The sequence below is a fragment of the Acinonyx jubatus genome, chromosome F2 (assembly GCF_027475565.1).
Source record: "Acinonyx jubatus isolate Ajub_Pintada_27869175 chromosome F2, VMU_Ajub_asm_v1.0, whole genome shotgun sequence".
In the NCBI taxonomy this organism is placed as follows: domain Eukaryota; kingdom Metazoa; phylum Chordata; class Mammalia; order Carnivora; family Felidae; genus Acinonyx; species Acinonyx jubatus.
The window spans coordinates 65,325,652-65,342,580 of NC_069394.1; the positions used below are offsets into that span (position 1 = coordinate 65,325,652).

General features: G+C 40.1%; 1 protein-coding gene across 5 annotated transcripts in view; it reads right to left on the reverse strand.

Moving 5' to 3' along the window:
* Positions 1 to 16,929, reverse strand: part of SGK3 (serum/glucocorticoid regulated kinase family member 3) — a 140,630-nt gene that overhangs the window by 62,453 nt on the left and 61,248 nt on the right. For all 5 annotated transcript variants that reach the window (XM_053208697.1, XM_053208699.1, XM_053208700.1 and 2 more), the window contains one exon: positions 1,347 to 1,564. In XM_053208697.1, coding sequence (XP_053064672.1) covers positions 1,347 to 1,424 — 78 coding nt within the window. In that variant the 5' untranslated portion in view covers positions 1,425 to 1,564. The remainder of the gene's footprint in view (positions 1 to 1,346; positions 1,565 to 16,929) is intronic.

Consider the following 16,929-nt stretch of genomic DNA (forward strand, 5'->3'; position numbering starts at 1 on the left):
CTGGCAGGAGCCAGGTGACTGACCCCCGAGTCAGAGGCCAAGGTAGATCACTTGAATCAAAAGAGCAGTGAAAGGCATAGCAGAGCCTCAGTGGGCTCTACAGCCATCAAGAGACAAGGAGAAGGTGAATTGGCAGTAAATCTCCACCACTCTGGCCAAGCCAACAAAGAATAGATCACAAATAAGTTGGCTGACTGCAGATGACAGCAATGGATGCCAAGAAAATGCCCAGACCTGGATCAGGTCAACCACAGCTGGCTGCTTGCCAGACCGGTCACTGTACATTTGGAACAGCAAAGATCTAGAGGGATGACAAGAATATAAGAGCCTTCAGCAGGCTACCATGAGATCAGTCACTGACTTAAATACTGTGAAAGGGGACACCTCTCCACTCATAAACCATGACGTCAAGTTGGAGAATTGTGTGTTCATATGGGAGAGAGAGAGCAGAATGAAGACAGCCTGAGCATTTTAACTTAAAAGAACTGCTTAAATTTTAGCTCAAACTAAGTGTTAAACAGAACTGGGTTAAATGTATTTTTTCATACTACTCAGTGGGTGGGGCTTACAAGGAATCAGTTATAAGGATCAGTTATAAACAAGATAAATGGTATTCTTTCAGGGGGAGGCGGGCAGGAGATCTCTGGACATACACACTAACAGGGCTACTGGAACTAAATACTGTATGTGTCATTACACTAATTAGAAAAATGGCTATTCTCCAATAATAGTCACTGATACAATGATTCAGCAAACACTCACTGTTCTTATTCTTTACAGTTCCATAGTATGTATTACAGTGGTCAAAAGTAAAATTAGAAATGGACTTTGCTTTTAAAGTAAACAAAAGATAAAATACTGGATTAAAATTTTTAAAAATTGAGGTAGAAAATATAAATGTCAAGAAAGACACTATGGAAATTTCGAAACCATGTTTGTTTTGTTTTGTTTTGTTTTGTTTTGTTTTGTTTTGTTTTGTTTTGTTGAGACAGTAGTTCTTAACATAAGACTAGTGACTTCTGGAGTCCATTAACCTCCTGACTGCATGCAAAATTACGTGCATGTTTGTAGATCCTTGTGTCTGCACATTTTCTGGTGAGAGGATCTATCAGAGTTTCATAAGCTTTTCCAAGGGGATAGGTAAACAGGCAAAAATCTGAAAAGGCAACTGTATTCCCTTACAGTACACAGGGAAGACTGGGGAGGATACATCATTTGAAAGATAAGTAAAATCTGCATATGTGGAAACATGGGGAGGACATTCCAGGTTAAGGAAGAACAAAAGCAGAAATGGAAATACTCTCTATGTTCAATTTTCCCCCATATGCTTTATATTATATACTTACAGTAAACCTCTTCTTTTTCTCTCTGTGTTCATCTGAGCTGGGAATGCTTACACTGGGGCAGCTTTCCTTGTAGTCCATGGTATAATCCCTTTGGGTTTATTGCCTCAAATGGACACCAAAAATAGTGTCACCGAGAAATAGTCAGCAGAGGACAAACACTGTTAGCTAATCCAAAGCATAAAACCTCTTGAGGTAATATTCAAATTCCATCATGCAACCTTAGCCAGCAGAAAAAAAACAAAGAAAAAAGATTAGCAAAATAATTTTAAAATACCATCACATTCCTTATTCATAGCAACCATTTTATGCTTATTCTGACAAGAATTTATATTTGATTGTAAGTTTCAGTCCAGGTTAGAGATTTAGGATCTCAGGCCTATGAATAGCTAAACCAAAATCAAACATGTGCATCCCATCTACCTTCCTTACTGCTAAATTCTAAAAGCTTGTACACCATAGTTCATGGGACTGAGAGCAACTTTCACCTAAAAGGTCTCTACTTTGATAGATTTAGAGCAGGGTTTTTAATTTTTTGTTTAATGTTTATTTATTTTTGAGAGAGAGCGCGTGCGTGTGCAAGCAGGGGAGGAGCAGACAGGGAGACAAAGAATCCAAAGCAGGTTCAGGCTCATGACCTTAGCTGAAGTCAGACACTTAACCGACTGAGCCACCCAGGCAGACCTAGAGCAGTGTTTTTAAAAAGTGTGTTTTTATTTTAAGTTTAAGTAATTGCTACGTGCAATGTGGGGCTCAAACCCAAGACCCCAAGATCAAGAGGCACATGCTTTTGCAACTGAGCCAACCTATATACCTATAGTATATACACCTATATATACCTATATACCTATTGCATACCTATATAGGTATGTATATGGATATATATACCTATAATAGGTATATATATACACTTATATGTAGTAGGTATACAGTAGGTATATATAGTACCTATAGCAGGTAGGTAAATATATATATATATAAATATAAATATATACATATACACACACAGTGTGTATATACACACACGTATATAGTAGATAGTTAGTATGCAACTATTTATTATATATAGTATATTTATACAGTATAGATAATTATTTACTCCTGTTTTACAAGTGAGAGACAATTTAGACATGAAGGCGTTATATAAATCGCCCATCCAGGATTTGAACCCAGGCTACGTGGCTCCAGAGTCTTGACTCTTAACCACTGTGTTGTGCTGCATCATAATAACTGGATAATTCTTACGCGCTGGACCTCTGGTCAGAGACATTACAGATCTTCATGTAGAATGAATACAATTATGTTAATATCATTCCACCCAAGGACAAAGGGCTCGAGATGTTAAACTGATGTAACTTTTGCTAAACGCAGCAGCCCATACTCTCCACTGACACCAAATAATTCTCTTTAAAGAGTTAGTTTGGCAGTTTCCCTGGTGATTAATTTTAGGAAGTCACTCTGACAGATCTAATAATTGTAAGTAAATTATATTCAACTAATGATTTCAAATATCTATCAATAGGCATTGAATATTCAGGTAGGGTGAATTTTAACTGATTATAAGGGTACTTCCTTTGAGGTGACTAAAAACCTGCTTGGCTAGATTTGATGCTGGAAATGCAGTCAAGAAGGATTTATATGTAGTTGAATTAGTAGTCAGAAAACAGAAATGTAACTGCCACCTCCTAAGCTCAGAGTGCCCCATAAAAGCAGCCAGCTTCTTCAGCGCCCCCATTAGACCAGGGCAGCCACCTGAGCAGTCTTGCCCTGTAGGCCCAACACTCTACTGCTAAAGAATCAGAGCAGGTGGAACCTCAGCTCTTCTAAGGCAGATTAACCTGACCAGACCCACATCAGCCCATTCTCCAGCTGTAGGAGAAGTGACAAGAAGGTGAAAATTACAGTGCTATGCTTTCCACACCTGTCCCTTGAGAATGTGGGACACAGGGAGTGTGGGTCCTCCTGGTATTGTATTATGTATGAGTTTGAATGTCTGTTTGTGCCTTACTGTCCATGGTCTACAGGAGAACTACAGAACATCATGCCTCCAGTCTTCCCTTTGGAAGGGACTGTTAAGATATGACATTAAGTTGGGGCACCTGGGCGACTCAGTCAGTTGAGTGTCCGACTTCAGCTCAGGTCATGATCTCACAGTCTGTGAGTTTGAGCCCAGCATCGGGCTCTGTGCTGACAGCTCAGAGCCTGGAGCTTGCTTCAGATTCTGTCTCCCTCCCTCTCTGCCCCTGCCGCACTCACACTTGGTCTCTCTCTCTCAAAAATGAATAAACGTTTAAAAAAAAAAAAAGATAAGACATTAAGTGGCATCAGGAATAGATAAGGGGGAAAGAGCTGGGAAGCAGGATAAGTTGTTTCATATGAGGTACAGGGGACATATAAATGTCCATGCATAGTAGACAATTAAGTAGGATGCCGTTTCTCACTACCTACTCCTATCACCTCTTGTTGCATGCTAACAGGAGTTAGATCCCAAAAGAGTACAGAAAGAAGTTCAAAGCCTACTCTGGGAATAGACTGCCTTTATACTGAAAAATTTGCAGATCTCAAAAATTTTTATTAGCAAGCGTCTGAGGAGCACATAATGGGAGTACATCGAAGCATACCAGACCAAGGAGAACTAAATATATAAGATTACTGTGAACCTATACATGGCCATAACTGTATCCCATCAATCTTTCTCCAGACATTCCTTAAGAGGGACCCGCAGCCATTGACAAGGGTGACTGCCCACTGGGGAAGGAGAAATGTGTAGTTCTTCCAAAGGTTACTAGACACTAGCTCTAAACTGACACTAAACCTTAAACACCCAAAACATGGCCCACCAGTCAGAGCACCTATCTCATTCCAGAAAAGAAATGTGTGATGAAGTCAACCCTTGTATCTCATGGTGGGTACAATGGGACCACAGGCCCATTTTGTGGTTATTTCCCTAGTCCTAAAATTTTTCTACAAATGGATATACTTACTAACTGGCCAAGTTCCCATATTGGTTCCCATCCCATGTCATAAAAGATATTACAAAGAAAGGGCCATGAAGAAGCCCTTGGAACTCTTCCCTCTGTCCCCACTATGAAAGTAAACCCAAAGCTCTACCACATCCATGGGAGAAGTTCAGGAATCAGTACTACTATCAAAAAACTTGAAGGATACAGAGGCGTTGATTCCTATCATATCTCCATTTAACTTGCCTGTTTACCTGTACCAAAGCCAGAAAGATCTTGGAACATGACAACAGATTAGTATAAATTTAATCAGATGGTGAGGCCAATCATGACTGCACTTCTAAATGTAATACTTCTTGCTGGAGAAAATGAGAATAACCCCTGATATCCAGCAGATAAATATGGACTTGGCAAATGTTTTCTTTTCTATCATCATCAGTAAGGACAATATGATGCAATTTGCTATCAAGGGCCAGAAACAACAGTACACTTTCAACGTTTTAACTGAGGGCTATTTCTGCACTGTCATAATATAGTCTGGAAGGACCCTGATCATCTCAATATCCCACAGATCACCACACTAGTCTATCACATTGATGGCACTGTTAACTGGATCTGGTGAACAACAAGCAGCAAACACTCAGGATGCCTTTGTAAGACACATGTAAAAGCCAGAGGATGAAGTTATAAACCCCATGAAAGTTCAAAGATCACACTGACGGTTTCTATGGTTCCAGAGGTCTGAGGCAGGATATCCCATGTAAAGTGAGACACTGCTACACTTGGCACTATATCCACTAAGAAACAGATAAAACAACTGGTGAGTTTCCTATTTGGAAATGCTGCTCTGACCTTTATACTGGATAACCCATGAGACTGCCAGTTTTTACTGGGGCTTGATCCCAAAGAAGGCTCTTCAGCAAGAAAAGCTGCCCTAACTCTTGGGGCTATGCCTTAGCACACCCACTAGTACTACAAAATGACACGGCAGACAGGGATGGGGTAAGGAGCCTCTAACAAGAATCCAGAGAAGTGTAAGAGCTATAGACTCTTTAAGGTACTGTCAGTAACTTTTGTCCATTTGGTTCCTGGCTTGCTACTAGGCTCAGGTAAAGACTGTATACCTGCCCATGGGAAACCAAGAGACTATATAACAAGAACAGCCCATCATGAACAGTATTCTCCAACCCTTGTTGGCTCTCTCAACACATGCTCATGGGGTTCATTCTACAACCAGTTAGCAGAGGAGGGAAAAGACATACCCACTTATGAATGGACATGCATGGTGTGCTAGCCCTGACCAGAAATGAGATAATGTAGCCCATGGTCCAAAAAGACCATATGGTCTTTTATGGTCCCCAAAAGGGAAATATTCCCATTGGGCAGAATTCTCAGCAGTATACGTGATGTCAGGGAAAATGTATGCCAAAGGTACACATTTATGCTGACTTGTGGCCAGTAGCTAATGGATGGCTTGCTGGTGAAAGAGTTAGAAAGAGTAAGATTCAAAATTTTTTTAAAGGGGAGAATATAGGGGTGCCTGGGTGGCTCAGTCGGTTAGGCGTCTGACTTCAGCTCAGGTCATGATCTTGCAGTCTGTGGTTTGAGCCCCGCATCACGCTCTGTGCTGACAGTTCGGAGCCTGGAGCCTGCTTCAGATTCTGTGTCTCCCTCTCTCTCTGCCCCACTGCTGCTCTTGTTCTGTCTCTATCTCTCAAAAATAAATAAACATTTTTAAAAAAATTTTTAAAGGGAAGAGTATATTCCCAAATGTTCGTTTCATCTTTTTTTAATAAAATTTTTCAAAATATTTATTTTGAGAGAGAGAAAGAGAAGCAGAGAAAAAAGGAGAGAGAGAATCCCAAGCAGACTCCATGCTGAAGCACAGAACCTGACATGGGGCTCAATCTCATGAACCATGAGATCATGACCTGAGCCGAAACCAAGAGCTGGAAGCTTAACTGACTAAACCACCCAGGTGTCCCTTTAATAAAAATTTTTAAAGTTTAAAAAGGGGGAGAGGTTTGTGGATGTCTGAATGAACCTTTCAATATAGCACAGAATATGAAAATATTTGTGTCCTACATAAAAGCCCACTATAGACTCTCAATAATCAGATGGTAATATGACAAGTCCTATGGATATCAATCAGCCTCTTTCTCAATCACCCATTGCTTGCTCAATGGACCCATGACAAAGTAGACAAGGTAGGATTTCTTTATTCTAATACCTTTGACCTTTGACAATTTACGGGTTACTTGGAAGGAGTGGAAGTTGACTGTGAAAGTTAGACTTTAACCAGCTAAGACAACTGAGTAGCAGAAAGTTGTTAAAGGTATTTACCCAACTCAGATCTAAGACTTCTAGGAATTCATGAGCATCCTGAGACAATCAATCTATTAGACCTCAAAGAAAAGTTGGACTTCTTTTCCACTGTGACCTGACCTGAACTCCATGGGATCAGAAATTCTGAAGAAGTGCAGATACATCTGAGAAAATGAAATCACTCTTTCGGAAGCAATTCACACATTTTGGTGCTGTGAATCATGGCTTAAGCTTCTTTGCTTGCTTTTGATGCTTAAATACAGAAGGTTCCTGAATGATGTCCTATCAGTGTCACTCAGTTTCTGGAGTACTCAGGTTCAGTCTTTGGGCACTGTCTTTGCATGGCTCCATGACAATATACTTCATTTTGTTGACCTTGAGATCCACCATCATCAATATAAACCTAGTATCAGAACTGCAATGGTACCTGACTGAATGCACCCTCAATTCCCAAAAATACTATATAGGCTGATAGTGGTATACCCCCTGATTTCATCAACAAGGATTGACTAACCCTAGACGAAAAACTATGTTTTTATGTGATGAAATCTGGCCAAATTACCTTCTTGAGTCACTTTATAATTCACAACAACTTGCCATTTGAATACAAAAATAATCATAAAAATAGAAACGTATAGAAAAGCACAAAGAAAAATATACATCATCTTAGTACACAACAGACATGTACAACCAATTATTATTTTGCATATATTCCTTTTTTTTCTATGTGCCTATAAACATATATGGGTGTGAGAAGTCTGTACATATCTGTATTACTGTGTACATGTGTGCCTGTGTGTGTTAAAATGATGGAACATACTGTTCTATAAACTTTTTAAACTTTGTATTTAAAAATTTTTTTCTTAATGTTTATTTATTTTTAATAGAGAGAACACAATGGGTGGGGGAGAAGAGAGAGAGGGAGACACAAAATCTGAAGCAGGCTCCAGGCTCTGAGCTGTCAGCACAGAGCCTGATGTGAGGCTCAAACCCACAGACCATGAGATCATGACCTAAACTGAAGTCGTTTGCCCAACCAACTGAGCCACCCAGGTGCCCCTAAACTTTATATTTTAATACCAGTAATAATAGTGATGATTATTACTATATGCCAAAGACTGGGCTAACATATAATCTTCACAATAACTGTGGAAGATACTATGGTCACTCTCATAAGTGAACAAACAGACATTTAATGAGGTTAAGTAATTGCTTGAAGTCATGAAGCAGGAAGTTGGTGGAATCAGAATTTGAAGTAATGCCTCACTCCAGAATCTGTGATTTAACACGACACTACACCACATTCCCTCTCAAGACATTAAATTTTCTTCTATTATATATTTTATTAACACTTTTTCAGACCAGTTTAAGGCTCATAGCAAAATTGAGGGGCAGTTACAGACATTTCCCATGTACCTCCTGCCCCCATACAGATAAAAAGGCATAGAGGGGCTCAACAACATGGCCTTCCTTGCACTGATAATGATCTAGCTTCTGTCAGTGCTGAGTGCCCAACCTCAACAGCTAAAACCAACACCGATCCCCACTATGGCACAATCCCACAGGGGGAACAGACAGCCACATGGGACAACATCTGTCCTCACAGAAGCCAGACTTGCCTTCCTGGCCTGAAATGCTTCTGACCAGATGCACCATCCTTGGTTACAGCAGGCCTTATTCACTGTCATAAAATCCTATACAACATCATGCCAGACCAAGGCACACATTTAGAGCCAGGAAGTATAACAATAGGCTCAGAGCCATAGAATGTGCTCTTTTTACCATGTATCTCTTCACTTAGAAGCAGCTGCTTGAAAGAGCAGTGGAATGGCTACAGAAGGCTCAGCTCTAGCACCTGTGAGCAAACACCCTATGACACTGGGGCTGGATATGCTATATGTGCTATACCCAGAGCCAACATATGGTTCTATCTCTCACACAGCCAAAATATGTGGGTCAGGAACTAAGAATGGCTCCGCTCAGCGTTATCTCTAAGGAATTTTTGCTTTCCATTGCAACCTTGGGTTTGGTGGAAGAACGCTTTCACCAAGGAATAGTCTAGCCCTATTAAATTGAAAGCTAAGCCTACCCACTAGCCATTTGTGGCTTATTAAGCCACCCAACCTAATAAGAGAGTGGTTACTCTCCAAGTAAAGTGACTGATCTGAATTTCCAGGAGGAAACTTGGATGCCATTATAGTGTGGGGAGGAGAATGACGTCTGAATTGAGGAGATTCAGTGGGCCATGTCCAACAGTACTAGTCAATGGGAAACTGTTGGCTACTCAATAAAGATGACACTACTACAGGGGCGCCTGGGTGGCTCACTCAGTTGAGCATCCGACTTCGGCTCAGGTTATGATCCATGGTTCGTGGGTTCGAGCCCTGCACTGGGCTCTGTGGCTGAGAGCTCAGAGCCTGGAGCCTGCTTCAAGTTCTGTGTCTCCCTCTCTCTGCCCCTCACCCACTCATGCGCTCTAGCACTCTCTCAAAAGTGAATAAACATTTAAAAAAATTTTTTTTTAAATGACACTACTACAGACTTGGATCCTGTGGGAATGAAGGTTTGGGGTGCCCTACCAGTAAACAACTATGACCAGCTAATATGTTGCAAGAGGGTAGGGGAACATATACTAGCTACCAACTTGAGCCAAAAAACTAGCTACAGATGCAGAGACTATAGTACTTTTGTTTTATTTTAGTTTTCTTCTCTGCTCCCTTCTATGAACACTAGCAGTGGTTTAGGTGGGAGTATGAATGAACTGGATGCAGTGAGTGACAGGACTTTGTGTTTCCCCTGAGTCAGGAACAAGAGTTTTATGCCCAAAGTATAAGAGGGACTACTAAGGGACAGAAAGGGAGGACTCTGCTGGTTATTCTTCATTTGTCTTTTCAGACCCATCTCCACCGCGCTCCATGTTCCAGGACAAAGACCTCTATAGCCTGCACCTTATAGGCTCCCTTCGCCTCTAGCGGTGGTTGACTTCCTCCAGAGAGGCACTGGCATGGTATGGAGTAGGCAAAGGGGGATAATGACATGTATTTGCTCATCTTGCTCCCTCCTGAGCAGACTGCAGTTTGATAGCTAGTGTGTTCCTCTCTCTAAGGCCAAAAACTCCTGAGAGATGATCTTCTCTCCTATGACTACAACTCTTATGTGGATGAAATGCTGTAATTCTCTATCTCAAGTCCTTGGACAAGATTAAATTATCTGAGCCCTAGTTTCCCAATCTAGAAAATAAGGCAAGTTGGGGCGCCTGGGTGGCGCAGTCGGTTAAGCGTCCGACTTCAGCCAGGTCATGATCTCGCGGTCCGTGAGTTCGAGCCCCGCGTCAGGCTCTGGGCTGATGGCTCAGAGCCTGGAGCCTGTTTCTGATTCTGTGTCTCCCTCTCTCTCTGCCCCTCCCCTGTTCATGCTCTGTCTCTCTCTGTCCCAAAAATAAATAAACGTTGAAAAAAAAATTAAAAAAAAAGAAAAGAAAACGAGGCTAGCAACAGCTACTTCATATGGTTGTTTTAAGAATTCGAGATAAGTGTAAAAGACCTAGCTCTGTAGTAGTCAATAAATTGGATCTAATACACAGCAATTTGTTTAAAATAAGTTTTTATTCCTTTGTTCAACAGACACTTATTAAGCACTCATTATGCATTAAGTAATAAAAAGACAAAGAAAAAATCCTACCTGCAAAGAACTTACCTCATGGGAAAGAATGATAAGCAATATAAAAATTTCAATAGTTGGCTAAGGGTGATAGAGTGATGTTACATGTATGCCTGGTACACCATGCAAGCACAGACAAGGGACACAGATGCAGACTGCCATATATTCTCAGCCTAACTAAAAATAAAGCCAGGCAGGTATGGGAGTAGAAGTCTGAAAGAAATCACCCTTGTCTGCCTCAATTTTCTCTGGAAAAAGGGAGCTAAAATCATATACTGGGAAATGAAAATGCTGCTGTGAAGAAAAAAATGAGATTAAATCACTTCCCTGCCCCTCCCTCTGCAAATAACAACAAGAAGAAAGAAATCACTTGCCCAAGCTACTATCGAGTTAATGGGCTAGGATTCAAGTCCAAATTTGACTACCTCCAAAACCTGTATATACTTGTTTGCTATACCACACTGCCTCACCTTAAGTAAGGTGTTCCTTCCCTTCAAGCTAAATCAATCTAGTAACCTCACAATATTTAATATTCAGTGGCTAAGCTTATTACAAGTCAGCTCACAAAAGCTTTACTGACAGGAAAATCAAGGAGAAACCAAAGCATAAAGGGAGGAGGTAACCTGCCCCAGGTGGTGGAGCCAGGATTTGAACTTCAGGACTTTTACCCATTATACCACACTACCTCTATCTAACACATACATGCTCTAAAGAGTCCCCTGGAGATCAATGAAGAAGGCTCATAAACTTATTCTTAAGAGGTCAGGAATGAAACTATGAAAAAGCAACCCTGCTATTACTTTACATTAAATCTATGTCTATTCTGTGAAACTGAAGCAATTAAAATTCTGCAAAATCATCTTATGGCCAGTCAGGCAAATAAAACAAAATGAGAAGATGACTGATGTAAGAACCCCCACAACTAAAAAGAATAGAACAAAAAGCTATGTTGTTCATGTGGGAATAAAACTTGGAATTTGGGGGGAGGTTCATAGATATGTATGTTAAGCTTTTCAAAAGAAGAATAGGAAAAGAATCTGCCTTCACTCTGCTGCAGAGTCACAATAAAGTCTTGTAGATTGGTTCCCAAGGGCAGCTGGCTGGCCTAAGGCTAGATCATGCGGTTCTAATGAGCCTAAGTTCAGATACTAACCCAGAATGGAAGAACTAACCTTAATCTTCATCCAGTGATGACAAGCCCAACATGACAAACTCAGACAAGTCCAACATGACAAAAAGAAGTGGTCAGATGAGAAAAGAACTTTTGGGGACCAGCCAGACTTTAAGAGGGACAGTGTTTTGCAAAGGTAATCTAACAGCTAGTAAATTATTATACTTATATAGTGGTTCTCCTCAGGGGGAGACCGGGCAATGTCTGGGGATATCCTCGGTTGTCACAACTTGGGGGGTTGCTAGTGGCTACACGTCAAGGATGATGCTAAACATCCTACAATGCACAGGACAAAAGTTATCTAGCCCAAGATATCAATAATGTGGAGGTGAAGACACTAGTATATACTGAGTACTAATGCCAGGCACTATTTTAAGTGCTCACATCTAACCCATCACGTTCTCCTCAAAGAAGCCCATGAGGCAAGTATCTTCATCTCCATTTTACAGATGAAGGAACCTAGGCTCTGAGGTCCACATCCTCACACAACTCTGGATGGCAGCACTGTAAGGTGAACATAGCTCTGACCTCAGAGCCTGGTGTGCACACACTCTCAATTTCTTGTAGTACTATTGCAGGCATTCCCTTCTTCTAAATTACTTTGGAGATACGGGTTGAAGAGAGGAAAATACCAAGTGTCCCTCAGCATTCAGGTTACAGAAAGAAAGCCTTGGAATAGGAAAAGCAGTTTTCTGATTCTGCCACCAGGAGGGGTCAGGTTTGTGGAGCACTGTGTCAGGAGTGGCCCATCTTCTTAAAACATCAGAACGTCAATAACTACCAGTGTGGTACGGAGCAGGTTCTGAGTACTGGCCCCATCACAAAGACAATCATGGGCTAAATTATGAAGTAAGGATGACACAAGAAAGGATGCTATCACAAGATATGGTTTTTTGAAGAGAAAGGGAAGGTTGTTTCTTTTTTTAAGCATGAATAGATTTCATTTTTGGGGGGGGGGGCTGTAAAAAGTAGAAATATGGATGAAACACCATGATAGAAAACTGTCCAAATTCATTGAACATCATAAAACTTTGTTGACAAATACTACTTAAAATAGACAGGCTTTTTTTAAAAAAATAAGCCTTTTACTTCAATTCCAGTATAGTTAACATTAGTTAAGCTTTTTTTAAAGCATTTTTTCCTTCATCATCATGCCCATCTTTTTGTCCATTTTATGCAATTACTGTCCTGGATCTTGTCCAACTTTGTTTCAGACAGCCAAAAAAATGTTTTAGGGAAAATCCAAAGATTCTTCTGCTTTTACCTCTAAATTTAAGCAGAGAAGTTCTGTTTTTTAAGTGTTTATTCTTGAGAGCAAGTGCGTGCACAAGTGTGCACGTGTGTGCAAGCAGGGGAGAGACAGATGATCCAAAGCAGGCTCTGTGCTGACAGCAGAAAGTCAGATGTGGGGCTCAAACTCACCAACCACGAGATCATGACCTGAGCCAAAGTCGGATGCTTAACTGACTGAGCTACCCAGGCACCCCTAAGCAGAAAAGTTCTTAACCCTGTTTATTTCACACATCACGGATACTGTTTGGTACTGACTAGTAGACCCTACCCAAGTTATGAGATAGATATATTTATAAGTATCAGTAACCACTCTTAACTAATACGGTAGAGAGGAGTTCAGTGATTCACACCAAGTCATAAAGGGAAATTAAGAACAATCCCGTTTCAAATGGCAGGAATCAGACCTTGGAAGAGCTACAAATTTCCTCCAGCAGGGGGACAAGGACTGGGTGGTGGGTGTTTGGAAACAAGGTTTCCAAAGGAGGGAACTGACAAAGGAAGAAACAAAACAAAATCCATATACATAGGGATTGGTTTGGAAAATGGGGACTGACCCAGAGAATATGAAAAGGAATCGCATGGGGGTGGGGGCAAGAATTATTCCTGAGAAGACAGGCCAAGAAAGTTGGGTTTCATTTTAAACCACATTAAAAGGACCTTAGGAAATTCTTACTCCTAATTAGTTACTTTACTGAAAGCCTACTGTAATAGTACATAATCTGTATCTGTTTATTTCTGCCTCTCAGAATACTAGTTCCAACCACATCCAAAAGAAACAAAGCACATCTTTGTCACATCTATAAATTAAATTCACTGCAGAACAGATTAAAAATCTAATAGGATGTGCCAATGGAAGATGCATAGTAACATTCTCCCTACACATATCAACATGATGAATCAGTTACAACTTTTCCTGTTTTCCTTCCTAATATATCCTTCCTCTAATTCCCACTCCACCCCCATTTGATTTTTCCCTCACTCTATAGTCACAAAGCAGTCCTAGTTTTTCCAAAGTTTATCACATTTCTTATTTGAGATACCTTCTATTTATTGTTTCTTGATAGATAAAAGTGATTTTAAAACGTGATAAAAGAATTAGAAATAAAATATGTGTAGAGTATTCAATGTTGGGACATAATACAGAAAAATAATCTGTGACCAACACCTTGACAGGAGTATCCAAAAACCTTGACAAAAGTTACAGGAGTCTGTTGGTTCTCTGAAACTAGCTCATTTAATACAGAATAGTTTAAAAAAGGACTGAATGAGGTAAAAGTAACAGCTGACAGTCCTGTTCTCCAGTACTAGACTCAAAGCTGCCAGGATAAGGAAGAAGGTCCTAAATTTGCTGCAACTGATAACATGTCCCTCCACTGGTTCCAGAACTGACAGGGTAGGGATGTTAAGTGCAACTGCAATGCTCTGCTCTTTCTCAGGCTCCTCAAGTCACTGTCTTGGGCTCCCCATTGCCAGAACACCTGCCCTCTTCCTGGATTCCCAAGCTTTTCCATTGGAAGGCACATTCCCAATGCATCTTCCAAGAAGATGGGAATCCAGAACACTTCCAAGGATGATTCCTGGACAACTGTGATCGCTGGCAGAGTGATGGGTGGATGGATGATTACATGAGGCACCTGAAAACAAACGTGGAATTTTATACAGAACTAGCAGTGGTAAAATACTGCAGGCCCTAGGAAGCCTTGTTCTGGCTGGGGAAATTGGGAGAACTGAGGAGGAACCAAAAACAAAACAACTACCACCCCCTCCCCAAAAAGACAACAATCAATATAGCATTTCATAGTATCTTTAGAGAACCTCCAACCTGACATATCCACTTCTTCTCTAACCCCCTGCAATCCATTATTCATTCCTGCAGTAGGCAGGGTCATTTTCTTAATCCCTATAAACCTGATAATTTCATCCCATCGCTTAAACCCTTTCCATTGCTTCCCTCTGCTCTTAGAATCCAAACTCTGAATTATTGCTGTCAGCCTATAAGCACCTGAATGGTCTAACCTTTTCCTACCTCTTCAGCGGCATCCCACCAGTGCCTCCTAACCCACCACTTACTAGGCTTCTGTAGGAACAGCCCACTTCCTAGTTCTCACACACAGAGCACTCTCCCACCTCATCTCCTGTACCTGTGTCCCCTCTTCCCAATGAGGTCTTTGTTCCAATGCCACTTCCTGCAACAAGCCTTCAAGACCACCCTAACTACAATGCTCCTTTCCCAAAGCAATCCTGTCGTCATCATGGTTCTTTCCATTTTAGCATTTATAATCATCTAAGACTGCATGTTATTTATTGAGAACCTCTATGACCAGAGTGTAGATATTGTGACTTATGTACTGCTACACACTTATTGATACACATTTAATTTATTCTTTCAACAAACAGGTGGAGGGAGTTTGTAAAAATTCCAATATGCTAAAGTGTGCGAGATCTTCAAAGTAACCAACAGATCATCATTCCTAAATCAGTCTCCTGAATCATCAATTTCTCCCTCTTTACTAGATCAATTCCATTTTTAAAAAAAAAAAATTTAGGTGTATTTTGAGAGAGAGCAAGCAGACAGAGAGGAAGAGAGAGAGAATCCCAAGCAGATTCCACACCATCAGCACTGAGCCCAATGCGGGGCCTGAACCCACAAACTGAGATCATGACCTGAGGTGAAATCAAGAACTGGATGCTTAACCAACTGAGCTACCTAGGCATCCTTAGATCAATTCCATTATTAAATATACTAATATGCTACAGTATCTTAACAAAATCCTCCTGAAAAGCACAGATTTATTTATTTAACAGACACAAAGTGTTAACCATGTGCTAGAGATACGTAATTAGGCTCTGCCACAACTTTTACTATTTGTATGAATGGTCCTATCTGATAAGCACCCTCAACCAGGCTTTTTGAAAATAAGGAAAACTCAGGATAAACACAGATGCTTATACAGTGTGATAAAGGAAACCTTACTCCAAAGCAAATATTTGGTTTCAAGATTCTTTTTCTGACAGTAAAACTTTACTGGTTAGCACATAAGAAATTTCCCAAAGGACAAAACTTAGAATCAAAATTAAAAAATATTTAAATCACAGTACCACTTAAACAATAAATTGTCACACATTAGCTTTAAATCCTGACCTTATATTAGCTATTTATTAGTAAAAATATAAGCAACATTTTACCTTAAAGTTCTAACATCTAAAAAATTGTGACTTATATATATATTTTCCCTACCAACTCTTTCCTACCAACAGAAACCACAGCTTCATCCTAGGAGTGGTAAAATAAATTTAGTTGACACCTAAAAGTACTCAAAATCAACAAAAAAAGTAAGTTAGGCTAATGCACGCCCTACAATGGGTAAACTCCAGTTGAGGTTTGAGAGGCAATAAGAGAAAAAATTAAATTTCAGAAATGTCTGTAGACTTTAGAGAGACAAGTTTTAATTTAGGAGAAAAAGTCACAAGTAAAATAAAAGCATTCACGCAACTGGAGTATGTGCAAGGATATGTAATGAAATGAAACAAAAGATATTAAACCACATGCTGATATCAAATAAAACCAAAAGCTTCTAACAGTAGATAAATTCAAGTTATATATCTATCACCTTTCTCTGAAGAACAAAAAGCTTCTGGCATGTGTCATCTCCATATACCAGGAAAATAAGAAAAAAGTATGAACATTTTAGTAGTTTAAACAATGAAAGGAAAGAAGGTAACTACTTTCAGACCAGAAAGAGGAAGAGAAAATGTTCAGTCTTATCCAGCACAGAAAACAAAGCAGGGAGACAGTATTATTTGTGCACAGAGATGCAAAAACAAAATAAAGCTTAGAAGTAATTCCCCACAAGAAAAATCCAAAGCTGATGTTGCTCCATAAAGTGTGTCTTGTCCTAATGGTTTCCTGAGTTTGTGTATCTTTTTAAACTTCTGCCTGTCCAGCTATGTGGGTGTTGGATATGTTGCTCTCCCTACAGCTCTTCCCTTATGAATCCAGATATTATCTTCATTTGGATCTTTTTATGTAGTACTAAATTTCACCCTGCCTTCTTTCTTAATTACTCATACTGTAGAGGTGACTGAAGCTCAATATTTAATGATTTAAAGACCTATAAAATAGAACTTTAAGTTCATCTTTATTTAAAGAAACAAAGAAGTGAGTGTCTTATTTTTT